We start from the raw sequence: 26902 nt of genomic DNA, 5'->3' as shown, positions 1-26902 counted from the left end.
CCAAGCTGACAAAGCCACCAGCCCCATACGACATTGAGGAGCTCAACACAGCAGATCTCCAGCTCTCCCAAGCCTGTCTTCCCCATGGGAGTGAGATTGGTTAAATACCTACCTCACTGCTTCTTGCCCTCTCCTACCTTGCTGCTTGTCCTGAGTGTGCAGGGCAGGCGGGAGTACAGAGTGAGGAATGAGGAGACCTTCTCACACCTTCTGTCTAGTACTGACCCAGGTGTGCAGGTAATAAAAGATCAGGGGCTGAGCATCCAGGCTCACACAGCATTCTGTCCTGTGGCAGCTGGAAATAAACCATGACCTCCAAGGGAAAAGATGCAGACTAATTCCACTCTTTTTTACCCTTTTAAAATAGTTTGCTTTTTTTCCCAAATAAGTGGGAGGGCCAGCTTGAAAGAGAGCATCCAACTAACTAAAATTACTTTCAAAGAACTGGTCCTGTGAGAATCCTTCACTCACATCTGCCTCCCGCTCTCCCAGAGGCAGAGTCTTGTTACCCTCCCCCTCCTCCTGTTCTGCAGCACACCCTGGCCCTCCCTTGGGGAGATGCCAGATCCCCAAGATGTAGTCTTGGGTACTGCATCCAGACTTAAGGCCCCCAGCACAAGAAGGATGCAAAGCTGTTGGAGAGGGTCCAGAGGAGGCCACAAAGACTATTAGAGGGTAGGAGCACCTCTCCTGGGGAGAAAGGTTGAGGCTGCTGGGCTTGTTCAACCTGGAGAAGAAAGAGCGCTAGAAGACATTGCTGCAGCCGTCCAGTACTTGAAGGGAGCTAAGGAACAGGAGGGCAGATAGTGGTTTTAAACTAAAATAAGGGAGACTTAGGTTAAATGTGAGGAAAAAATTCTTTCCCCAGAGGGCAGTGAGGCACTGGCACAGCTGCCCGGAGAAGCTGTGGTGCCCCATCCCTGCAGGCGCTCAAGGCCAGGTTGGATGGGGCCCTGGGCAGCCTGAGCTGGTGGGGGGTAGCCCTGCCCATGGCAGGGGATGGGGAGGGTGGGCTTTGAGCTCCCTTCCAACCCAAACCATTCTGTGATACTATGATTCCAAGTGATGGCATAAGGGAGACAAGTTGTTGGATCATGGGTGCTGGCATGGAGGTGGCCAGGTGGGCTGCCTGCTCTTCTTCCCTTCTATGCCTGGTCTGTGTGCTTCCTAGCTACGAGCTGACAGGTAACACAGGAGAAATTCAATTTGCTCCCCTGGTCTGGGGGAGGCAAGGAGGTGACAGGGGCTGAGAGCCACCCCAGGGAAACAAGCCTTGGGCAGAAGAGGTGCAGTGAGGCATCAGTGGGAAGGTTCAGACTGGAAGCATGTGTGCTCATGTTGTGAGGATCATTAACCACCAAAACTGCTTCCCGCAGCCCTTAGGTCAGGACTGGCTGCTTTTCCCCAAATTTATTGGATCTCCAGAGGAAGTTCTGTGCTAGGTGTGCAAATCACAGGCTGTGTTCTACCAGGGGTCACACTAGTATAATGGCTCCTCCCAGCTGCCAAATTTATGGCTGTTGTCAGAGGGACAAATAACTCCTCCAGCAGGCACTGCATTCCAGAGGGAGAGCTCCTGGGGCACGGTACACTTGCCCGGTGAAAATTTCCACTCCCTGTATGAGCGCTGGCTCCTTTTGTGCAGGAACTTCCAGTTTTCTCCCTATGAAATGACAGCAGCAAAGGCTGTAAGGGGGAGGAGAGAGTCTTTGCAAAGCTTTAACCCCGGGGGTAAATCTTCAACAGGATGTGCACACTTCTGGCTGTGCAATTGTCATTGACGTTAATGGGAGTCATGTGGCTAAATAACTGTACTGGAAGCACCCTGGTCTCCAGCTGCCTGAGCTAAGGAAACAAAAATAATAAAAAATGCAGAACAAAAAGGTTCTGTTCTCCCACTGCAGGAGGCCAAGAGACCTGTGGCAGAAGCAGAAATGTCACTCATTCCTCACCCATCACTGCGCAGGGCAGCAGGGAATAAGCACTGGCGATGCTGAGGGAAGGCCAGCAGGTCTCTGGGCATATGTTGGTGTAAATTTTAAATTAGAGCCTCCGAGGGGATGCAAAATGACAAACCCAGCCATCTGTGGGGTGCTGGCTGCCAGCAGAGCAAAGTGGCGATTATTTCCTATCCGCCAAAAGATGCGGCTCTTTGCAGACAGGCAGATGTGTGCATCTTAGTCCCTGCCTCACATGGGACCCATGGCTGGGGCAAGGGCTGAGGGCCCAGGACCAGGGTTTCGCAGGGTTTGCAAACCATCTTCAGTGGGGAACCAGGTTCTGAGCTGCCTCTTTTTTTTCCCTCCTAATGGATGCAGCTCAGCAGCACCACACATTTCAGGACAAAATGGCATTTTATGAACTGAGCTCTTGGTGGGAGCGTGTGTAAATAAAGTAGTTGGTGAGGCTGTTTACATTAGCACTCATGCTGGAAGTGCTCAGATTATCTTCCTTTTCAGCTAAACTAGGGAGCAGGTGTGGCTGGGAGTATCACTTTAACAATTACTGTCCTCACTGCAGTTTGGAGAATGGGGGTTGTTATCTTCCATGGAAAGCTTTTATTCAGCAAAAGTTTCCCTCGGTCCAACCACATTTTCTATATTTGGGGTTCCTGCAAGCCTGGGCATGACATAAGCGCTGGTGGCTGCTTAATCAGAGGGCCCTGATGAGGCTCAGTCATCCTAAGCCCGTCATCAAGGCCATGAGTCATGTCACAGGTGGGCTCCAGAGTGATTCAAGGACGAGATGCTCCATCCCAATGCATTCAGTGATAATATTACCCAGAAGAAAACACATTCAAAAGAATAGTTTCTAAGCCTTATACCCCACCTCCTCCACTTGAGCCAGGGCAGCCATGTTGTTAGCTGCTTGGAGGAGTGGAAGATGACTTTATTCCCCATGACCTCCACTTGTGACTGGCTGCCAGTCTGATGGAACTCTGCTACAACCCTTCGAGCCCAACCAAAAAGCTAATTGTTCGCCCACTGACTTATGCTTTTGTCTAGCCATATGCTGGATATTTTCCTTCAGAAGGATACTGCAAGAAACAGTATCAAAAGCTTTACTGAAACCAAAAAAGATAACATCAACTGGCTTCCCTTGGCCAACTGGATAGGTGACCTTGTCATAAAAGGAAATTTAGTTAGTTAAACAGGACCTTCCCACTTGCTTTCTGTCTACCCAGGCTGGACATAAGAAAAGCGTTTCCCCTGTCTGTCTGGGACAGCCATACCCTCTGGGGGTTTGGGACAACAGTGCTGCTTCTTTGATGGTAAGCCAAAGGAAAGGCACAAAGCACATCTAAAACCAGCTGTGGAAGCAAGGATAGCCACATGTGATTGATGCTCAGCTGTTGGTGTGGGTGGATCACTGGCTACAAGCAGCTGTTTGAGAACTGTGTGCACCCATTGTGCCCTGTAACAGTGGCTGAAGGTCAGAAGGAGTTTTATGGCAATACTTTCCATACTGGTGAACATTCACATAAGGGTGTCTCAGGAGCAGCAGCATCGCTGCTTACCGCATGTACACCATGGGTCTCTAAGAGCCACTTCTTGGGAGAGTAACATGAAGACATATGTTTGTGCATGCCGCAGGGAAGCAAGAATGCCCAGCTGTTCACTTTATGGTCACAGACACGCTGTTCCTCTCTCCTTCTTTATCAGACTGAGAACAAAGGAAACATTTCCGCCTGCAACCTATTATCTGAAATATTTGTACTAATTCTGGTGTCAGCGTTTCAGTAGTGGTAGGTAAGGAACACCACAGCCCAACAAAACAAGCTGGAAACTTGAAAATAAAGGGTTCTCAGCCTGAAGGGAACCTCTTTTGCTACACAATAAACAGGCATGTAAGTAACTCTATTTTATGCTGCATGTGTCCATATTAGGACGTTTTCTCATGCATATGCAAAAGGATGAGACCAGCAAGGCACACAGCAGGGATAAATTAATCTCCTGGGTATAGTCTAGGTCTGCACCAAAATCTCTGCAGTTTTTATCACTGATTTCACTTCACGTGGGTGAAAGTAGAAGCTCTGATCTGGGAGCTTTGCCCTGCTGGAAAGGGGAAATTCTCTAAGGATGCAGCCAGGATGCATCCAAGGATGCATGCCAACCTTTAGCCTCAGAAGGACTGGAGATGTCAGAGGCTGTCACAGAATGCAATTAATTTTATAGCACTCATGTGACAGACACCATCTCCCAAGTGAGCCCTGTACATTTAGAGCACAGGACAACTAAGCATTGCAGGCAACAGGATTTGAAAAATTATTCCATTTTAAAAATAAATAAATTAATTAAAATGTTAAAACTTCCCTAAGGATAAGCTTCAGCACACCACAGGCGACCTTCAGAGAAACATGGGAAGCTGCTCTCTCGAGCAAAGCATAAGGGGCACTGATGCTTATCATAAGCTGCACAGTGTTGGTCCTGCTCTCTTACTTATGCTTCTTCTACTGTTCTATGGCTGAGCCCATGGCAGGCACAGGAATGTCTTGGTCTGTGGAGATAAGGCATTTTAGTTGGATACTTAGCACCTCCACCCAAGATTTCAGTGTAATACCACTTTGTGTGGCACATGAGCCCCCAGGCAGGGTACCAGTGCTAGAGCTGTACTCCTCTCCGCCTTCCCCAGCCAGGGGTGGCTAGAGGTCAGGTTCCTCAAGCAGAGCAGAGAAACTCCTGAAAGGTTGATCTGGATGAAATCTGAACTCCTTCTGGGCTTTCACTAGAGGGTTTTTGTTCATGGAAATTCACAGGGAGCTCAGGAGGTGGACATCATTTAGTCCCTGGCTACATCTCTAAGTGATGGAGATGGTCACTCCACCACCTGGCATGCCACAAAAGCTGAGCACAGCATGAGTTCTGTCTTTGGGACTCATGACTCCACTGGCACAATGGAAAAATTGGCTATGCCATGTATCAAAAAGCCAAAATTTTCTTGACCTTCCCATTAATTTTCTTGAACTCCTTTCTTGGTCAAGACAACAAAGGGTTTTTGTTTGCATTTGACTCATTCAGTAGCAGTCTTACAAACATAAGCTGCTTGTTTTGTAGATAAAAATGTTTGTTTTATATAAAAATCTGTGGAAGTGGCAGTCTCAGAAGAAAGAGCAATGGCTCTCTTGCCTCCTCTCTCATCTCTTATCTCTTGTCAAATACGTGGGGGCACTGGATGGGCACGGAGGGAAATCCAAGCAGCTACTGGGTAGGGAGAAATATACAAGATTAAAGGTTTGGGTATTGACTAAGAAACAGATGGCAATCTTGAAACACTTGATTTTCCTCTGCTCTGTATTGACTTTCTCTTTCTTCTTACTATAACAGGTAAGAAATCATTGCCTGCATTTCCACTGAGACAGTTCTACTGTCAGCAGACCCCAGTTCTTCTGGTCTCCTCCTCCCCTTTTTCACAGATTAGCTTCTCACTGAAATGGAAAATTGTCTTCAGATGATGTTGGCAGAGGCAAGGCTGACAGGAAGACAAATCAGGCAGTGGGCACAAGCCATAAATATTGTTTACTATTTATTTCAGTTTGTATTGCCCGACTTCTGGTGGAAAATTATATAGAGCCTTAAAAAACATAGCTGCCAGTGAGCATATGTGATGGTCTGTCAAGGGTTGTGCTTGTCTCTCTGTACCAAAGTAATGCATAGGCATCCCCAGGAAATGCACAGAGAGGTACTGGAGCAATGATTGCTAGGTCTTGCACCCAAACTAAAAAAAAAAAATAGGATAGTTTTCAGCCTTTCAGAGGTTGTTGGCCCTATGGAGGGGTATACAATATTGGAAAAGTCACAGAGCAGACAAATGTGAGCAAAATTGCTGCTCTTCATCATGTTTTATAAGACTGCATGGATGTCAAGGCCTCATAACATCTGGCAAAAAAACATCAGTCTAGTCAGTTGAGGCTGAAGACTGACTGCACCCCTGATTGTTGGACTGAGGCTCACCAGGTGAGGAGGAGTAGAATGCCCTTCAGCAAGGACTGGCCTCATATGGGTGTAGAGTAACTTGCATAGTGAAAACAAGCACAACAACAGGGAAATTACAGTGCATTGAACTGATCTCAGTCATGTATACTCCCTCGGAATAATTGTTTCAGTAAAGAATAATTCCAAGTGGGACTGTAAAAAGGGAAGATAGGTTAGGTGAAAGTCTTCCATGAGATCAAGTTAACCTCTATCTCTGAACACATTAACTGATCTTAATATATATTTTAGGCCTATCCTAAGATGATGTTTTCACAACTGAAAGAAAAGAGAATGAACACTGTTATACCAGTGACTTCAAGAGTCTAGAAGGAATATACAATGCACACTGCTCGTCTTCCAGTGAAGTGACTTGACCTTAGGCAGGCACACAGCAGCATCTTATGGCACTTTTCTTACAGGATATCTTAGTTTCAACTGGAATGAAGCAATTGCTTAATTGTTTGTGCATCACTTGTTATATAGATTTACATGCATATATAGTTATGACTATTACCCTTTCCCATTTCTCTGTCTTAGTAAATAGTTTTATCCCAACCCGTAAGTTCTACCTTTTTCGTCCCAATACTCTCTTCATCCTACTGGGAAGGGAGGGATTGAACAAATTACTGTGGTGCTGAGCCACCTGCCATGTTAAACCAAAACAGTCATTAGACTTGTCACAGGGATGGAGTGACCACAGGACCAGTTGTATGTGTTGTGGCATCTTCAAGGCCTGCTGTAGCAACCACAGGACCTGTTGCAGAAGCTGAAGAGACCACAGAACTCAGGCAGAATGCACCTCCCTCAGGAGGAATGTTTTTCTTGTCGCAATACAAGCAGCAACCATAGGACCTGTAGCTGGAACAACTGCAGGGCTCATTGCAAGGTCTGGAATGACAGTAGGGTCTGTCAGAGGAGTTGGAGGATTCATTGCTTTGTCATCAGATCCTGAAGTATTCTCTTCCCCTTGAGGATGCTGAATGGTGTTGAACAGACCTCAGTAGGCATAGACCAGGCTCCAGCATGCTGGGGAGGCTGAAAAGCCTGAGTTCATGCATTCCTCTACATCTTCACACTGAAGTCAAGAAAAAGAGAACTCCTTTTTAAACAGAACAACTAAACATAATCAGGAATAAAGAAGTTAGTTTTAAAGCCAAGTGAGGCCCTAAAATATTCTCCAAATCGCAAGAGAGGCAGCCAGCCTCTCTTGTCAGTATTTATGTATAGACTTATAGGACATGGTTGTCATCCACAGCAGGAACCTGAATTCAGTGGCCCAGGAGTTCTTTTCACCCCTGTGCTTTGTATGTGCCTCTGCCTTGCAAAATCATGGAAGCCCTTAGGGACTGTAAAAATACTTCTCTTAATCCATTAATAAATTCTGTCCAGTGCCCACAGTGCAGGGTCTTAAATGCTCTGTGCTGCTGAGATTTTTACAAGCATGTTTTGCTCCGCATTCAATCAACAGAAGCCTACAGCATCAAAGGTCATTTATTTTTGCAAGGCCTTAGCATTTCTGGACCAACAGGGAACAGCTTCCACAATTCATAGACACTTTTACAAACAGAAACAGCATTACCCAGAGGCTTTACTTTGTCTAAGATCTAGGTTTGCTTTCTTTGTATGAACTAATCAGACCATATCAAGTGCCATAAAGGTGTAGAGGAGAGGTAAGGATCAGGAAAATTATACTGCTTTTTTAAAGCCAGTCTATAAGCGGGAAAGATGGATATCAGATACTTCGTTGCTTAGAATGCCTACCTTTGAAACAAGAGAGCAATGAGAAAACTAGAGGCTGATAACAGTAAGTGAAGAAGGGCCTCCTCAGAAAGCTCCTCAAACTCAAATCCATTGTTGTCCTAAGATAAGCCATGCAACAACTCTTTCTTTCTGTCAGAAAACAACTCTTTCACCTCTACTTATAGGCGGTTTTTTCCACCTTCGTAGTGGCCTTTGCTTATATGCGCTTTTCTACTAACAGACTAATCCATCTGTTTGCTTTGTTTCATTTTGCAAAGATAAAATGTATTCTTGATCCCTATATTTGAAGAGCCCTTAGGAAAACATGACTCGAAGAAGGGATAAAAAGTTGTGGCAAAGGACTCTGTTCCGAGGTAATTTCTTCTAAATCCTGCTCTCAGTTTATTACCCTGACAAAGAGTCTCTCGGTTGCAGAGCAGAACCCTACCTCCCGCAGGGGATATACTGAGGATTATCTACCCTGAAATGAAAGTCTGTTGACCTAGGGAGAGCAGTTCACTAAATAACAGCAGTTGTGAATTGAAGGGACCTGCAGGGTATTAGACACGGTATAAAAGCAATTTAAATGGGCTAAGGAAAATATGTGGAAATAGTTTCAGGCAGGAAGGCTAGATAAGGTATGTAAATGAATACATCTGTGGGATGGGTAGAAGTTCTGCGAAAGAAGAATGCATTCTCTTTCCCGAATAGGTGCTGGTGTCCTTTGAAATAGTAGCTGCAGAGGTTTTCAAGCCTGAGCAAAGCCCTATGGCCTCTGAAAGGTACTCTCATGCAGCCAGCAGTCACCTGGCCCCATCACATTTTCCCTATGCTGGAACTCACCCCTCATATCACAAGGGATCACTTTGCATTTGAGACTGTCCCCTTGTCTCTGCCTTCACTGGGGACTTCTGTGTTTTCAAGAAGATGATTAAGCTAGCAATGTTTGAGCTATACCAAATTAAGTTTGTCAAGACCTATTGAATCACTTTGAGGCAGAAGGTGATATTTTTCTGGATCACATCATTAAAAGTGACATGTTGTTACCGCTATAAGCCAGAGTCAAAATGGCAGCCCATGAAGTGGAAACATGTGAATTCCCCATTGAAGAGAAATTTCAAGATGCAGCCCTCAGCAGGTTAAGAGACGTGTGCTGTCTTCTGGGATAGGAAAGGGGTGATCCTTCTGGATTTCCCAGAACCTGAACTCTGACCAGTTCATCACAACACTAAGCTGAAGGCTCAAACTTCCAGAGTCAGCTAGAGAAGAATTATAGAATCATAGATTCACCAGGGTTGGAAAAGACCTTCAAGATCATCCAATCTAACCATCCACCTACCACCAGTATTTCCCCACTAAACCACTTACCTCGATACAACATCTAAGCAGCTGTAGAATACCTCCAGGAATGGTGACCCAGCCAACTCCCCAGGCAACCCATTACAGCCCCTGACTGCATCGTGTCATTTGATGAATGTGGTTCAGGTGGCCTCATTCACAAAAGGACAAAGTTCTTAAGAACTTAAGAACTTAATGGGTGCAACAGACAATCTTTCTCTTTCAGCATGGTAACACCAGGTACCAGTTTGAAGACCATGAAGCATATTGTCCTGCCACACTCACAGTATAGTCTGGATTTGGCACATTCTGACTTCCAGCTGTTCAGGCTGATGAAAGCTGCACAACATTTTCCTTGCAACAACACCATCACAGCAGCTGTGAAACAGTGGTTCACTTCCATGGGTGCAGATTTTTATGAGTGCAGCATGCAGGCTCTTGTCCATCACTGGCAAAAATGCATAGCGAATGGTGGTGACTATATTGACAAATAGTGTTGTGTAGCTGAGAATTTGCTCTATCCAGCTGTGTTATTGTGCTCTTTGTATCTCTTCTAGTTTCCATGGAAGTAAATAGGAGGCATTACTTTCAGGGTGATCCATGTACATCTGACGGTGGAATAAGCTGCTGAGGAAATGATGGAATAGCTATGGCTTAAGTCATGCAAAATGAGGGTGAAGAAAAAGACTTTGTGTACATGTATTCACAGATCCAGAGCTCACTGGGGGCTCAGCTGTAACTGATGGTTCAAGTTATAATAATGGCAAGAGCTGTCAGAATTGTCTAGTGATGCTCACATTCCTCCGGGTTTGGAATATTTTCTTCCAAAATCCCTTTTTACTGAAACTTGCTTTTATTTTCCTAAACAACTCTGAGAAGAACATGAGAGAAACAAACCCCTCTGTGTGTTAGATTCAACAGGTTCAACAGTAATTGCCAGGCCTGGACCTGAGCTTCTCTTAAAATAAAAATAAGTAAATTAAAGGAATAAATAAATAAATAAATAAAAAGAGAAGGAAGATGCTTCAATGATGGTTGCAGTGCTCTCAGACATATGATCTGATTTTTTATGGTCCTGTATGGAGCCAGGAGTTGGACCTGATGATCCTTATGGGTCCATTCCAGCTCAGGATATTCTATGATCCTATGATGATATGATTCTGATTGTATGATTCTAAAGCGTGTGCAGTCCAAGGGCATACTGCTGACAACTCAGTTGTATGTAGAGTAGTTTGAATGCACATTGAATGCCCTGGATTGAAGGAAAATCAACTGACTTCTCTCGGAGAAGTGTGCCTTTTTGGCAAGGAGTGCAGCAGTGAGAGGCCTGTCCAAGGCACCGGAGGTGAGTTGGAAAATGAATTTCATCGTTTTGATCCAATTAAAAATATTCTGTCTGCTGCTTTCTCTCTGCCTCCATCCTGCTCTACACGGTTTCTCTCTCTCTCTCTCTCTCTCTCTCAGAGAACTATTAGCACGTATTTAGGAAAGTAAACGTCCCCTGAGTTAAATTAGCACCTTAACAAATGTGAGCAAAGTGCTAATTGCACTTTTCAGGCAAAACCAACAACAAAAAAACCCAAGCTGTTAGGGCCCTGGAATGACATGAAAAATGAGGCCATCCTGAAGAGTGGGGAGCATTTTCAAATGATTTTCCAAAGTGATAAAAGTCAAACTGTGACATACAAAAAAATAGGGAGTAAATGGGTAGCCTTTACTAAATGAGTGTGTCAGACAGCTCTTTTGGCCCATGCTCTGCACTTCCAGATATGATGAAATGCTGCTTGAAGGGAGAACATGACCCATACGTTTGGCTCCAGGACTTGCACATATATTTCCTATGGCCTGTGCAGCAAGCGCTTGTCTGAGAAATGGCTCTGGTTGCTTTTTGCACGCTTGATCTCTCATTTTCTCCCATAAGGACACGTGCCAAGCTCTCGAAGGCAGATAGCATAGTTCACTCTGCAGCACAGGCAAGTTTCTTGTCTACTTAAATTGCTTGGGCATAAAGGGTGCTGCTGAAACGGCACAGGGGAAGGTAGTACAGTATCACAGAAATACTCCTGGAAGATAGCAGATGATCCTGCTTGCCAGGAGGGAGGTAGGCAGCTCCATGCCCCAAGCACCATGCAGACAAACCACACACACCCTTTGTGTTATCCCTACATCAGTTTTTTTCCATATGACTGAATTGATGCTCATGCCCATTCCTAGTCATCCTTTCACCTAATTTGCTTACTTCAATAATTAGTCAGATTATGTAAATACTTCTCCTTCTATACATAATCTTCACATTTGAGCAGGAAGCATGCTAATTTATCAGAAAGCTACATGGAATTTGCATGTTTTTCCATATGACTTGGTAGCATCGATGCTTAAAGCAGGTGCAGTGCTAATAAGGTAACCCAAGCAGTCATCCCAGGTAGAGATTTGTGAATTGCACAATAATTTGTTTGGAAAGTCTCTGCATGTCTGTGCTTAGCGCTAATTGTAGGTAGGGGATGGGGCAGGGAGGGAAGCTGAGTGAATAAACCTGGCCAGTAGGATGGCCATGGCACTGGGTGCCTGTGAATAGATGGTACATGCAGCACAGCAGGTAAGAACACATCTTCCAGGGTCTTGCTGGGGAGCAGAGATGTGTCATAGAACCATAGAATATCCTGAGCTGGAAGGGACCCACAAGGAACATCAACTGCAAATCCTGGCTCCACACAACACCACCCAACACAACTTGTGTCTAAACTCTATTGAACTGGACTCACTGAGCAGGGAAAGGCAGGCACAGCTCCTATCCAGGCAATGCTCAGCCTGCAGGTGCTCCCACTGCTCCTGGCAGGTCCTGAGGTCAAATTGGACTTGACTTAAATTTCCTTCCACCGCAAATGTTTCCTCGAGTTAATCATTTCTCAACAATAGATAATCACAACACTCGCCTGCATTTTACTTTAAAATAAAAGCAGATAGAAAACAGGCTGATTAGTGACAGAAGTTGCTGGTTTGTTTTCATTTTTTTATTCTTTATTTTATTTTAGATAACTTTCAAGCAGGTGGAAAAGCAATTAATTTTGATCTGATTATGTTGTTTTGATTTATTCTTCACAGGAATCCTTATAAGGACTTCCAGCAAGTTGTGGCCTCATTTAAGAGCACAGATGGAAAGGGGGCACAGGAGGGCCAGCGCACTTCCCTGGGGAGAAGGAGAGAGAAGGACACGTGTCAGCTCACTGTGTTAAAGCAGGAACCCGTATTTGTTTCAAACACCTTCTTTAAACAATCAAGAAGATCCTGTGTGGGGACTCCCTCAAGGAAGCCAAATTCTGAGGACTCTGCTCTACCTCCACCCAGGCAAAACTGCTCCCTACATTTCCTTATGAGATTTCCCATAGCAGCGAGCAGGCAGAAGCCATGGAAGAGCTCTGGGGATGGGGCTCTGTCCCTACTCCTCCAGCAGCCTGCAGGCACCCTTGAGATATGTCCGAGAAGGAGGTGTCCACTGGATTTGACTGGGAGCCACCAGCCTGATTCCAACCACACTTCCATCCACAGTGCTAATGCACTCAGGCTGGGCTGGGTTCCCATCATTTCACTTGGGAAACCCTGGACATGCATAGAACCACAGAATCATTTGAGTTGAAATGGAACCTTAAAGGCCATTTGGACCAACTACCTGCAGTGAAAAAGGATACCTACATCTAGATCAGGATGCTCAAAGCCTAGTACAGCCTGACCTTGAATGTCTCCAGGGTCAGGGTTTCTACCACCTCTCTGGGCAATACACTTTACCTGCTTTGACTTCAGTGGCGAATAAGGAGCCTGCATATTTTGTTGCCTCTGAGCACAGATACTTTTAAACTGAAAGCACTTTTTTCCTTTTGCTTCCATGCGTATCTGCTTACCCTACATGGGAATGAGAGCACACAGAGAGCAGTGGCTGCTTTGTCTCTAAGAAAAATACCTTGCCACAACTTCTGCCCTTTCCCAGAGAGAAAACATGCCCTGGTTTTACCGCAGTTAAACTCACTGACCTCAGCTGAGCCAGTCTTGACTGTGACCTGGAGCTTCAGGGATCTCCAAACACTGCCATGTGATGGCTGCACCGAATGGCCTGCGTCAAGCACTGAAGGACAACAGCGAGGTTGGCTCAGTGTCCACCTCAGCCACTTCCAACAGCCTTTCTCACACAGTGAGGTGACATTCAACAGGCAGTCATGCTTGGCCATCCTGGCAGAGCCCAGCAGTGCCAAGTGTGGGCAGACTGGGGCAGGGGCAGCCTGTGGGGAGGCTCCTGGGGATCCGTGTCCTCACTGTGCCAATGAACCAAGGAGCACTGGCTGCTCCCAGCTTCCTGTTGCTGCTGATACAAGCTGGGTGCGTGCTCCCCAACCAGGCTGATCATTGTTTTACTCTTCAAAAAACACACGCACTCAGGTGACTTGTTACAGATTCACAGCACCAGGAATTAGGAGCATTTTTTAATGCAAACATGATGTTATGTGTGTTCTCAGGGCACCGCAGCGTGTGGAAACTGAGGAAAACATCTCTCCCCTTAGAGCAGGACGATTTTCTAACTGGGACAAGAGAAGAGTTGTCCTGGGTGAGAGCCAGGCAGAACCGACTGCTGGCCAAGGGAGAAGCTTTACTCCTCTAAAGTCTCTCCAAAATCCCATTGGCAAAGCTGAGTTATACCACTGAGAAATAAACATCCTCATTTTAAGAACTGCAGTGACAAAAACTGTACAAGACACAGGCAGTGGGCACTGGGACTTGGCACACATCCCTTACATTCTGCTTTGTCTCAGTCAGAAACATTAATGGACCTCTTGCCTGGCTTGACCCAAAGCAATAATGCCTTCCTAAGAGGCAGAGAGGTTTCCTAATCTTGGCCCAGACTCATGTGATTCTCATCTCAGGCTCACCTATGCTTAATGAGCCAACACTTTAGTGAAGCTTAGCAACTCCAGGGCTTGTAACTAGACCTGAAACAAGAGGACTCTTGCAGAGCATGGATCAAAACCAAACCTTCAGCTGTCCAGTGGGGAATTCACATCATGGTATAAGGCTGTGCTCTGCACACACACTAAATAAAATCTTGCCAAGGACAAAGCCACAGTGCCAATAAATGACCTGCACTGCTTTGAAAAATGAATATATATTATCTCTCTGGATTACAATATAGGAATATGTCTTTTCCCATCAATTAGGAGCATCCTACTGTTTATTTTAGTTTGCAAACTTGCTGCCAGAAAGGAAATGAGAATATTATCTCTAATGAGTCTTCTCATAAGAGTAATTTTCTGAAAGAGGTACCAATTCTAGATTTGTGTCAATAGTCCCTTGTCTGCAAGCCATGAAATAAACCTCCCAAGGATATTACTTCTCCACAGCCATTGTGATAATGTCTTGACAGAGCAGCAATTCAAAGTTTAATACTGATGTACGTTCTTCCCACATGTGTACAAACACATCTCAACCCAGACTGAACCTCTCGTCTCCTCTGAATCATCTAGCCCACATTACTTTTTCCCATTTATCTGTTGATTCTTTGCAACATTCTGGCTGCTCATCATTCAAAATACCTCCCCACAGGGATGACATCCTGCCTCATTTCTTTGGAGGTTCATCATTTTAAATAATTTGAGCTATGTCCATCAAAGTCATTTGAGGGAATGAGGGCAATATCCAAGAGGTCCTTCTGGCATCTTTGGGAGACCTAAAGCTCTCACATTCCTCATCACATCTACAAATGGGCCAGAGTTCAGTTGCCTCCTTGGTCTCAGTGCTGATTGGGTGAATGAAGCCCTAATCAAAAAGGCTTTACAGAAACAAGGTCTAGCTACTTTTAAGCCAGTTTTCAAGAGCAACTGAGATGTGTCAGAAGTCTTTCACCCAATACATAACCTAGCACCACGTGGCCAGTGATGTGAATAGGCAAGAATAACGTCTGCAAATTAATTCCACTGCTTTGAGTACAAGTTGGGTAAGAACTCTGCAAAGCCATCTTCTGTCTGGCCTTTGCACAAAAAGGTTGCATTGAACCGTGTCTAGCTGTTTTGTCTGGTCTAGATTTGATCACTCTGGGTCATAATCCTCCTTTTAAGAGAAAGTGTGAAAAAAAAATAATGCTTGAGGGCTACGCAGAAACCTGGAGGTCCCCATATGGAGAATGCAGTTTAAAATACAGTGACACTATTACCAGTGACAAAGGTGTGCAACTGAATAGGGCTGGATTTTAATGGACCATTAAAACAGAAAATTCAGCCATGGAGTACATACTGAGTATACATGACACCAGCTTGTTTTTCCCAGCACGTAAAGACCTCAGTAACCTCACAATCAGCCAGAAGCATCTGAAACCTTTGCAGGATGCCCTTCAGCAGGACTTTGAAAATGAGCACTCTTGGTCAAGGACATGCTGGCTGAGTATACCCACAGGGAGCAATTAATTTCTGTGGCCTGGTATTAACTGAAAACCCACGAGGTACCTGGAGTTGTCCTGTTGTGGCAGGATCTAGATCTCACTCCAAGAGCACAAACACTTCCCATCCTCCCCTGAACAATACTCTCCATGGACACAAGGTCCCTGTTGCGTGTTCAGCTGCATCAGTCTCAGCTTCCAATCTGCTGTTTACTTCCCTGAAGACTGCTGCATTCAGACAATGCAATTTCCTACAGTTTCCTCTTCTTCTCCACCTTAGGAAACCATGGGTCTGTGTCCAGGTCATCACTCAGAAAGTTTTGGACAGGCCTCAGACCAAAGAAGGAAGGTGCCTTTCCTAGGGAAACCTGTGTTTTAAATCTTCCAGGAAAAGGAGATTCAAGTAAATATTGGAAACCCAGAGTCAGGATCTCCATGATGATGGGAATTACAGACAAAGGGACTGCAGAATGCTTCCACACCAGCACCGGTGTTTTAGGTCCCCATTTGCAAACTTTGTTTGCAAAATGGCACAGCATAAATATTGTACTTCCTCTTAAGCCAATAAAGCGAGTGAGACAAAATCAAAGTTGAGAGAGAGGTTCACAAATATTTCAAGACCAGTTCTCAAGCAGGCCTGAGCCAACGCCTTCCACTTGTAAACTATAAAATAACCTTAGGCTGTGATTGAAGTGAGCAATGTAGAAGGGTTATGGAAGCCAAATCTACTCCTTACTCTGAGACTCTTTCAAACCTAGAATAGTGTGTCCAACTCCATTTTCCAAGTTAAGTGAGCTGAATCCTATCCTTACATTCCAGAAATGGGACTGCAGAATGCTCGGGCCATAGAGCTTGCCATTCACAACCTGATGCTAAGCCCTTTCTCAGCTGAACATTGCACGTGCAGTTCTGGATCTCACCTGCCATCATCCTGTACTGTAGCAAAGTTTATGGCTTTTGGTCTTTTGTCCTCTTGATCTAAATTGGCTTAAAGATGGTCAGGAAATGCTTTGCGGTCCAGAGTGCAGTGAGGTGTGGGGAGAAAACCTTCTGTGAACCCCTGCTGGGCAGGATGGGCCTTGGGTGACCCAAGCCTTAGGTGTTCATAATGGCAGTAGGTCATAATGGCAGACAGCTCCACAGCCTCCACTTTGTCTGCCCCATCTTCTGCAACTCATTTGTGCCCTTTTCTCTGACATTTAAAGGACAAAAGCCAGAGAGCTTATGTTTCCGCCAGCCCTCTCCAGGCACAGGGTGTATTCCTGCTAAGCCAGAACAAGCTGCACAGAAAGTAAATATACAACCAGGGTTCTACAGCAGTGCTGAATGCCAACCAGGTTCAGTGGCAGCCAGTGAGTTTGCGGACGCAGGAAGGACACTGCTTGGAAATGTGACAGAAGACCTTGATGACTCCAGACATCCCTGGTGCATGCGCACAGTGGTTATCTCAGTAACAGGTGCTAAAAGTCCCAGCTGGCTCAGGAACAGGCACTGCCACCCTCCCTCTCCCCATAGGATCCTATTCTCAGCAGGCTGACAGTACCTAACCTGCTTATCACGCACTGTGGGCACACCAAATATTCAAGAGGGGCCATCCTTTAGAAAGGAGGGCCTATTTTCAGCAGCAGCCTTTTGCTGAAGCAGGGAAGCTCTGGCCAGAGGCCATGGAATTTTGTGAGGCTTTGCTGGATTGCTGTGCCAGCTGGTTCCTCAGCATGGCAGTGTCACAGTATCCACACCAGCTCTGGTAAAGCGATAGCTTGTTAATGTCAGCAGCTGGAGATGGTGAGGGTGCACTCTTTGCTCCTTCTCAGCTGAAAAACAATACGGCTTTGCTACTCCTCAGCAGTCAGCGGGGATATGTCCTGAGAACTGGCTGAGCCTGGCCAGCTGGGGAAGGGAAAGCAAGGGGGAAAACTGATGCTTATTGTACTGACAGAGAGGTGCCGGCTCTGGGATTCAAGGGGAAGGAGGAGACAGATGTCTTGTGTGGTTAGTGCTCGATGACAAGTACAGCTGCATTAAGACAGGCACACCAAAATGTCACCAGACCACTCTGTCATTGGTAGAAGGGACATGTTTCTTGGTTTCCCATTGCAACCTGGACATATTTGAGAATAAAAGCTGTAATAAACAATGGCTGAACTAGGTCATCTTAAAGGTCTTTTCCAACCTAAGTGATTCTATGTCAGAGGGGAGTTCCACCTAGGCACAGCTTCTGCCTTGAGACCTTTATTGCCTTACACTGGGAATAGTTTACTTCCACTCAGAAAGCAACCTCAGCACCTGTGTACTGTACACCAACAGAGCATTTCTTCAGTTTGAAAGGGGGTAATGTCTAACCCACCATAACAACCCTGGTCAAGGCTCATCTCTCAAAGCCTTCAGTGACTCATAGATGGGCTTTCATGCCCAAAACATCCTCTAATTTTTTCAGCTCTGCCAGGGGGTATAAAGAAAAATATTACCTTTGTCTACAAACCTTTGACCTGGTGGTGTCCTGAGTTATTGCAACTATGGCAAAAAATGCTGGAGGCATCCAAGCCTGGTTCTTTTCCAAGATAAAGAAAGCATTTCACCTCAAATGCTTAAGAAACGTGAGATTATGTCTGATTAATTGGAGGACTTTATTCTGCAGTGCAGACAGGCGCTGAGTAACTCCTCTGAGCCCCAAGCACTGTGAGGGTGCACAGCAGAGCCCTGCAGGAGAGGTTGCCTCAACATGGTAACTGGTCACATCAGGCTGACGCCATCTCCCCAAGGCATCCATGCACGCAAGCCCATCCTGCAGCAGCTGGCAATGAAAAGCCCGTGCAAACAAAACCACAATTTCTATGGATATGCATTGTTCCTTCCATTGACACCATCTGCTTCACTGCAAAATTTATAGGTAAAGCATTGTCAGCTTCAGATTTCTTGTGGGGTCATTGTTGTTTGTTTGTTTGTTTGTTTGTTAATTTTTTCAAATCTTTTGGCTAAATCAATGTACTTCCAGATGATATATTAACAACTCAAATGCCAGTCACGCGGTTAGGCTGCTTTTCCACAATGAACCAGGCATGAATTGGAATGAGAAGCTGAACTTACACCTAAGCCCCCAACACTGGCACGCTCCATGCTTCAGCTCCATGCAGCAGAACATTACAGTCCAGCTGCAAAGCATTCACACACTGAGTACTGCTGCATGCTCTCAGAGAGCATTTACTATTACTCTGGATTTTAGGGCAGCTTCTGCACTTTATCCTATCAAACCATAAGAAAACACGTATCGCCTTTAGGTTTTGTGGTTTGTTAGTTCAGTTGTTTGGTTTTTCTTTTGGTTTTTGGGTTTTTTTGTTTGGTTTCTTTTTTCCTTTTAGTTTGTGTTACTGAACCAGAAATAAGTGGCTCTGTGGGTATTTATTTAGCTGGAGGCTTTGTCTCAGAGTTATCTGTCTGATCTCTGGGGGAGCACATGCAGGCTGCTCTTTTCTAGGCAGATAGGAGAGACAAGGACCTGTTAGAGCACATCTGAAGGAGGGCCACAAAAATGATCAGGGGGAGGAAACACCTTCCCTGCGAGGACAGGCTGAGAGAGATGGGGCTGTTCAGCTTGGAGAACAGAAGGCTCTGCAGAGGGCTGAGAGCAGCCCTTAGTTACCTTAAAGGGAGCTCCCTTAAAGGGAGCTGCAAGGAAGAACTCTTTAGCAGAGTCTGTTGTGATAGGACAAGGAGAAACGATTTCAAGCTAAAAGAGGGGAGATTTAGGTTGGATATAAGGGAAGAGTTTTTTACAGTAGGGGTGGTGATGCACTGGCACAGGTTGTCCAGAGAGATGCTAGATGTTGCATCCCTGGAGGTGTCCAAGGTCAGGGTGGATGTGGCTCTGAGCAATCTGATATAGCTGTTCTCTGTTCATTGCAGGGGAGCTGGACCAGGTGTCCTTTAAGGGTCCCTTCCAACTCAAACAACTACATGATCCTCTGATTCTGTATGATAGAAATGAATGTTATGGCAGCTTCACTGGTTCGCCCACTGTTTCCACTGTTTGTCTGAATCTTCTGTTCAGGCCAGTCTCTGTTTCTCTCACTCTGTGCTCTCCTTCATAATGAGTTAAAATGATAGGGGATTACTTGTTGCTGGAAGAGCAAAGCCAGCCCGTGGGGCTCGCCCTAGGATGTCATCTCTGGTTTGTGCTGCTAGAGAAACTCCTGCCAAGCAAAAAAAATCATCAGCGATTGCTTTTCTTTACAAAATCCCTTTCACTGGCTCCACTGAATCACTCTGCCACTGCTAATGAAGTTCACTGTGTTCCATTTTCTCCACACTGGTGTGACAGGGCATTCATTTTGTGTTATGTTCAGGTGAGACTTGCAGCTGCCACACCAAAAATCAATGGGACAAAAGGAGCACTCAGGAGAAGCCAAAATGCCATGGAGCCAAATGAGCCAGACGTGCTTCTGCTTTCTGTCATACAGAATCACGTTGCGGTGTTGTGAACCTTGCAAGCAAAATGCTGACACCTTCACATTCTGAAACAAAGCTTTGCATGGATTCCCTCACCCTGCAGCCCACTGAGGACATAAATTTAAGCCAAGCGTTCCGCATTGCTGTTTTGTGGGCTGTTTGGAAGTGCTTCATAAATTATCAGAGAAAAAAGGCCAGGCTGTTAGTGAATGCTTTGTGAAGTCAGCATCATTGAGAAGGGTTTGACATGCTTTGTTTATGGTGGGTGAAACGCCCAAGGAGCCTCCCAGCCAAACCAGCCAAAACGAGGTGAGATGTCCTGAATACTTCTTCTTAAGTAAAAACAAACACAAACAGTGAAAAAGCAGGAAATTAAAGCCCAGGCCTTCCTTAGGCAGCACTGAAAACCACTAAGAAGGTTACTCTCAATGAGTAACAGCTCAGCTTTGAGCACTGCCATAGGTTCAGGGTGGCTTATCTCAAGGAGTGGGTTATCTCGAGATAAACACCAGTAGAGCCAAATGTCGTGCCAGCCCTCAGCTGGGCATCCCAGGCTTGGTCATGTGCTGTATATGGAGGAGCAGAACACCCCTTTTACCCCTTATCCTTATCACAGGGTGGGTGAAATGGGAAAGCACCTATGGGACCCTGTGGCCCATGCCCTGCCCCAGCAGGGTGTGCAGGCCCATGTTCAGGTGACTTCTGAAGGGAAGGAGATGAACAGTTTGGGAGACATCTGCTCACTCCATCCCTTTTGTTTTCATCCATCACACAGCGTCCTTCTGAGAGCATTGTCAGTGATGGAAGGAGAAAGAAAACTGAAGTAATTGCTGCTGGGAGGGGAAAAAAGAACAAAAGAAGAAGAAAAATAAAGACACCGCTGGAGGAATAGTCAGGAGATAATCAGGAAAATACCAAACGTGACCTTCCTGTTTGGCATTTCCTTCAAGCAGAAGGCCATGAAATCCCAAAGACATGCGGCTGCTGCCATCTTTTGGCCAGTCACGGGGCTCCCGGAGCTGCTCGATTTCAGTGGTCAGAAACAGCCATCACTTTGTTCAGCTGTCTTTTTCTTTCCCAGAGCAGATACATGTATTAAATCCGTTGATATGGCATCTCTAAGTAGAGCATTGGAGGTGTCAAGGAAACAAAACTGGGGCCTGTAGTTCTCTGGATTCTCCTCATGAGCCTTCTTGTAGACAGGAGCCACGATGCAAAGTTCCAGTCCTCTGGGCCTCTCCAGTTGACCAGGAACACTTGATAGATGGTGGAAAGTGGCTTGGTAATCACCTACACCAGCTCCCTCAGCACCCTTAGATGGATCCCATCTGGCCCCATGGACTTAACACAATACAGATGGAGTAGTAAGTCTCTATTTCCATCTGAATTGTGGGACTTCCAGGTCAGGGGGGAAAGGATCCTGAGGATAAGTGATCTGACTTGTAAAGACAGGTGTAAAGAATGAATGAGAACCTCAGCCTTTTCATTATACTCAGTGGTCACATTCCCCACCGCATCCAATACAGGATGGTGATTCTCCCTAGCCCTTCTCTTACTGTTAATATACTAGTAAAAAAAAAAAAAAGTTTTTTATCTTTTACTAAAGTGGCCAGGCTGAGTTCAAGCTGGGCTTTTGCCTTTCTAATTTTCTCCCTATATATCTTAACAATTTCTTTGTACTCTCTCTGAGTTGCCTATCCCTACTTCCATAGGAGGTAGACTCTCTTTCTCTCCTGGAGCCTCTGTACATTTTAGAAATCTCCTGGATGACTTCTGCACTGTATTATATTTCCAGTATGTATCAGGGAAGTTGAAGTCTTCCGTGAGAACAAGGGCTGGTGATTGCACAACTTCTGCCAGCTGCTCAGAGAACACCTCATCAGCCTCTTCATCCTGTTCAGGTGGTCTATAACAGACCCCCACTAGGATTCAGTCTTGTTGGCCTTCCCCCTTATCCTTACCCATAGAGACTCAGTTTTATAATTTCCATTAATTAAATGGAAATTGTGCCTTTCTTGCAGGTACGGCGGGCAGTTACTTCACTCATCTATCTCTGCTCACATTCCCTGATGCTCCTTTACCTCACCATGCTAAGCAGATCTTCCCTCTGCTCGCACCTTACACAGGTGGAATCCCTGCTGCCCTCCACTGGCAGCAGCAGGCTCAGGCATTTCTACCTTGCTTTTGCTACACATACCATGAACGCCTGTACCATAACCCAACCTCATGTTTTTCCACCAAAGTGTCAGTCAGTCGCAATCTAAGTGCTAATCTCTTAATCCAAACTGGGATGGGATATCCCTGGCTGCAGTCCTGCTGTTTGGATTGTGCAGGGACTTTCCTGTACCATCCCCAGAACTCAATGATCCTTGTGGTTCCCTTCCAACTTGGGATATTCTATGGTTCTCATTTTATAAGCCCTGGTGCTGTTACCATCCACCACACTGTCTGGACACTGCCAGGTGCCATCAGCACCCTAAGGCAGGTCTCCTTTCACTCCACAACAAAGTCATTGTTGAGTTTCTAATAAAAAAACCTTTCAAGAAATCATGTTAGTACTTGAAGTGTGTTAGCAACACCTTGTTAACAGGTGAATTTGTACAGAAAAGCTCCCTCTTGAAACTGTGATCGTGGTTTGTAAAGACCTTTGTAAAAGAACATTAATCCCAGAGAAGTGAATGGTCTTTGCAGAGCCAAGTGCAACAAAGAGGAGGAGTATCCCAAAACCACATAACTAGAAGAAGCGGTGCCTTATGCTTGAGGCCTCGGTTTGAGCTTTAGGCCTCTGGGGTCACATTCCAGCCCTGCACAAAACACCAGCGTGTCTTCATACAGAAGCTTATAACAGCCCCTCACATTTTTAATAGGATCATAGAATTTTTCATAGCATAACAGAATGGCTTAGGTTGGAAGGGAACTTAAAGATCATCTAGTTCCAATCCCCTGTCATGCATTGCCATGAGAATGGCTTGATACTTTCCTCCCAGCTCCACTGGGTTGTTGCCAGGAAGGAGAGATGCCAGCACCCAATAGGTGCCTCAGAAGGCAAAGGAGCAGTGGCCACTGGCCCTTTACAGTCAGGTGAGACAGAAAGAGGCAGCTTTTGTTACCATGACCTCTCCCAGCCTCCCAGCCCTGCAGTAGCAGCTCACTCCCAGTACAACGCCATCCTATTCCCAAACATGCTCATTCATGCATTTCCCCTAGAGATGGCACATTTTTTGGTTGAAAGCTTTGGAATTGCCTGATAATTAATCACAGTAAAAATAGGTTTAAAATAGTATTAGAGTTCACAGGAATGCTTTGCTCTCTGATTAACAACCGTCTCCCTCCTCAGCTTAAGAAATGGCTCAGTGCTGGGGTGTTGAGAATTTTCTTTGTGTTTTTTAATCCTTTTGTTTTGCTTCAGTGAAGGATAACAGGAAGTTGAAAGGGCAAATACACAAAATAATTACAGAATGTGGTGGAAAGTGCATCCTCCGAGTGGCGCAAGGCACCACGTTCACTTTTCCACTTCAAAACCTTTGAAAAGGAAAAATCAAACCCCCAAAGCCAATTGCGTGTTTCCTATATCTCTTTATTGACTGCCAGGGACTGAGTTCTCAGGTTGACTGCCAGATACCAGTGGGTCAGATGGAGCTACACTAGAATTACAGCGAGGGCAGGAGCAAGGGTGTGATACGCACAGGCTGGGGAGAGTTTGGTGCGGTCTGAAGCCTCTGCAGAGCGGTGAGCCCCCTCTCTCCCCACTGCTACAACATCGGAAAGATGCACTTGTCCTTGTGTCAGATGTCCCTAAGGAAGTGACAGGCTGGTGGTGTGAACAGACACAATGAAACACTTTGCTGAGAAAAAAATATATGCTGTGACCCTCAAACATAACACGTTATTATCTGTCCTGTGGTTGCAAGGAACCTGTGGTACATTCGTCGCACATACACAGTATCCCAGTGTAGGGCTTGGCTTGGCCAAGTTGTGTTTTTTGGAGTAACCAGTTAACTGTGTGGGATAGAAAAAGTCTCTGGGGCTTCTACCCCACTCCAAGTCCCACTGCAAGCATTTGTGCACCAGAAGATGGTGTTACTTGTGCACTCCTTTCTGCCTGGTGGTGGTTGTGGACTACTATACCAGAGGAAGACCCTGTTGGCAACTGAATTGGCACGGCAGCATGTGAAATCCATGCCATCCTGACAGCTTGAATTGCAGGTTTATGCCTCAAAGTCCACCAGCCATTCACCCAGCACCTCATTCCATACAACGGGAGAAAAGAAACATAAAGGGGAGAAAAAAAAAAAAAAAGAAAAAGAAGAAGAAAAAAAACAACAACAGAAGAAAAACCCCTCTATGTATTCACTGATATCTATGCAATGGCTCTAGGAGTGAGACCTGCAGCCGGTGGCAGCCTGAGTACCGCAGAGGGTTTAGGAGGAAGGTGCAGAGGTGGGTTTTTCCTCCCGGGACACAGGAATGGGCCTCTCGCTGTGGCTGGGGTCCATATTGGAGGGGACCTTTGGGCCCGAGAAGGTCAGCATGCCGTCGCTGGACAGGGAACAGGTGATGGCGGACTGGTCCACGTTGGCGGGCAGGCGGTACCGGCGGTGGAACTCACGAGAGATGTAGCCGTGGTCATCCTGAGATGTAGAGGAGAAAGCCCTGTCAGAAGCCCCTGGAGCCCACCCTTCCCTATCGTCTATCATTCATCAGAAATGGTCTGCATTGAACCTGGCTTGACCTGAGACCTTACTCGGGGCATCTCTTCTTTTTGTTTTATTTGGTAGGTTTGTAGGATCAGGTGTCCCTTCATGACACACTGAAACCTCAAAAGAAGTGTAACTTAAATTTGTTTGTGGGCTGTCAAGGCCTCTGATTTCAAAGACAACAAAGAGGAAGCCTGAGGCTCTACAAAGTGAAGAGCAATGCGTGTATTCACATGTGTTTCCCTAATAGGCAGAGGCACTTTGTCAACCAAAGGATATGGTCATGGACCACCTTTTTTTTATCAAAAAAACACATCTATTTATTCATTTACTTTTAATTCAGCCATGAAAAGGGCTGATTTTCTTCTCTGTAGTAACAGTTTCAGAAAAGAATAAAAATTATATTTAAAAAAAACACATACACACACACAAGAATACTGTTTCCAGGCTAGAGTTTTCTTAAGTCCAGAAAGTTTAGGAGAAGAATTAACCCCCCACTAGCATAACTCACTTTTCAATATCCACCAATATTTCCATGACATATGTGTTAAAAGTTTCCAAGCCTGAGGCATTTGGTTGTTTTGTTTTGCTTTTCTCTTCCAGATCAGCATATGAAAACTCTGTATCCCCTAATAATTCTGGCTTATAAAAACTCATCCATGCTGTGGCAGCACTGAATAATACTCTTCTTCTGGCCTGGTGTTATTAGCGAACAATGCACATTGTCATCTGATGGTTATGGAAGATGATGGTCAAACATAAAGAAAGGAGAGCTGGATTAGCTCATTACTGCCATCAGATCAGATCTGGGCTCCATCAGGGCTGGATATGCCAAGAATGACAATTTGTAACTCCTCTTATTTGGCTGGTTTTGTTTTTGATTTTTTTCTTTCCTTGGGTAATGTTGGAATGAAACAAAACAGAGCTTGATTGCCCAGTTGCTTAACCACCCCGCTTACTTCCACTTACCTGTCTTTCACTGTGCTTGCCGTGGATTTCCACAAAGTCATCAATAATCTTCACGCTCAGATCTTCAGGAGAGAAGTGTTTTACATCCAGCATGATTGTAAACTTGTCCCGGTCAGACCTTACCTGAAAGGAACATTGTTAGCAATTAAGTCCCAGGCTTTACACACAAAGACAGCATCAGCCTCAAAAGCCAACAGCCATACGGTTCTCTCTAAAGGGGCTACAGGCCAGGCTGATCCACAGCCTTGTGAGAGTGAGAGTGTGAGAGTGAGACATCAGGGACTCTGGGGGTATTTGCAGCGCCCTTTCTTTTGCCCTGGGCAGATGCAACTTTTCTTGCCCCTATTCTTTTGCCAGACACCCCTTTGACTGCACTTAGAAATTTACCAGATGCACTGAGTATTTGTGCCCAGTAGCAAGAGGGGATTAAAATTAATACTCTGTGACAGCATGTGTTTTGTCCTTTCAGCAATTTAGAATGTCTTCATAGTTTCAGCTCTGTAGCTAGTTTCTGGGAGGAAACCAGAGGGCTAGAGACAGCCCCAGTCCCTGAGCTTCAGACTACAGCTTCCACTGCTCCTCATGCCCGTGAAGAACTGCTCCTAGGTCCTCCAGTATATGCTGGCAAAAACTGAGGAGCTGCCAAGGCAGAGAAGGGGACTGGAGAAACTCCTGCTTGTGCTCGCCCATGTCCTCTCCAATGCAGAGCCCAGCTCGTGGGCACTTATTCTGGGAGAAACATCAGTTCCTCCCTTACCAAACAGCTGACAACTGTGAAGGCAACACAGGAATTCTGGTATGTGACATGATGAACAGTAGGGAGCCAAACAACTTTCCATTGCTTGAAGGGCAGCTATCTCCCAAGCTAAGGATCTGGGCTCCCAGAAGGGGTAGGAGGCTGGGTATGGTAGCCCAGGCTGAATCTGATGGCCCCAGCACAGGGCTAAAGCTTTTGCCCCGCTCCAGAAAACACTGGGCAGAAAGAAGCCAGCAGAGGTGTGGAGAAGGACAGGAAGGCAAAGGAGGGGGCGGTGAGGAGCCTTACCTCTGAAATGCCCGACTCCAGCACGCTGCGGAAGAGGGACTGCCGGTAGTAGGGGCTGATAGTGGAGGAGAACAAAGGCAGGAGATCGTACTCCAGGAGACCCTCTCCAAAAAACTGGTCGAACAAACGGCTTGGAATCAGGGGTCCCAGGGCGCGTTTGAACCAGGGGTGCTGGATGGTAATGTCCATGTTTGCTGCTGCTATGTCTTGTTCTAACAGGAGAGCGAGGGAGCTGTGCAACCGCTCGGAGGACAGCGATGCCTTTGCTGGCCTGCACAGT

General features: G+C 45.8%; 1 protein-coding gene and 2 long non-coding RNA genes across 4 annotated transcripts; 1 reads left to right on the top strand and 2 right to left on the bottom strand.

Moving 5' to 3' along the window:
* Positions 1-1001: 1001 nt before the first annotated feature.
* LOC116654393 (uncharacterized) lies at positions 1002-24192 on the top strand. Its single transcript, XR_004309624.2, has 3 exons — positions 1002-1185; positions 12153-18355; positions 19809-24192. It is a non-coding gene; the product is annotated as an uncharacterized LOC116654393 (long non-coding RNA).
* LOC146762607 (uncharacterized) lies at positions 6757-18087 on the bottom strand. Its single transcript, XR_014939741.1, has 2 exons — positions 17948-18087; positions 6757-7047 (listed from the first exon to the last, which is right to left on the bottom strand). It is a non-coding gene; the product is annotated as an uncharacterized LOC146762607 (long non-coding RNA).
* Positions 23468-26902, bottom strand: CRYAA (crystallin alpha A). Of its 2 annotated transcripts, XM_085529893.1 has the most exons (4): positions 26623-26902; positions 25578-25700; positions 24298-24542; positions 23468-23706 (listed from the first exon to the last, which is right to left on the bottom strand). In XM_085529893.1, the coding sequence occupies exons 1-3, from the start codon at positions 26809-26811 to the stop codon at positions 24333-24335; spliced, it is 522 nt and encodes a 173-aa protein (XP_085386019.1). In that variant the 5' UTR covers positions 26812-26902; the 3' UTR covers positions 23468-23706; positions 24298-24332. The 2 variants fall into 2 exon arrangements, with proteins under 2 accessions (XP_085386019.1, XP_032305051.2); XM_032449160.2 differs by having other exon boundaries at positions 23468-24542.

The sequence above is a fragment of the Coturnix japonica genome, chromosome 1, assembly GCF_054131305.1.
Source record: "Coturnix japonica strain WE chromosome 1, WE-NBRP24, whole genome shotgun sequence".
Lineage (NCBI taxonomy): Eukaryota > Metazoa > Chordata > Aves > Galliformes > Phasianidae > Coturnix > Coturnix japonica.
Note: the sequence above shows the minus strand (reverse complement) of the source record. Positions and strands in the feature narration are given on the sequence as shown.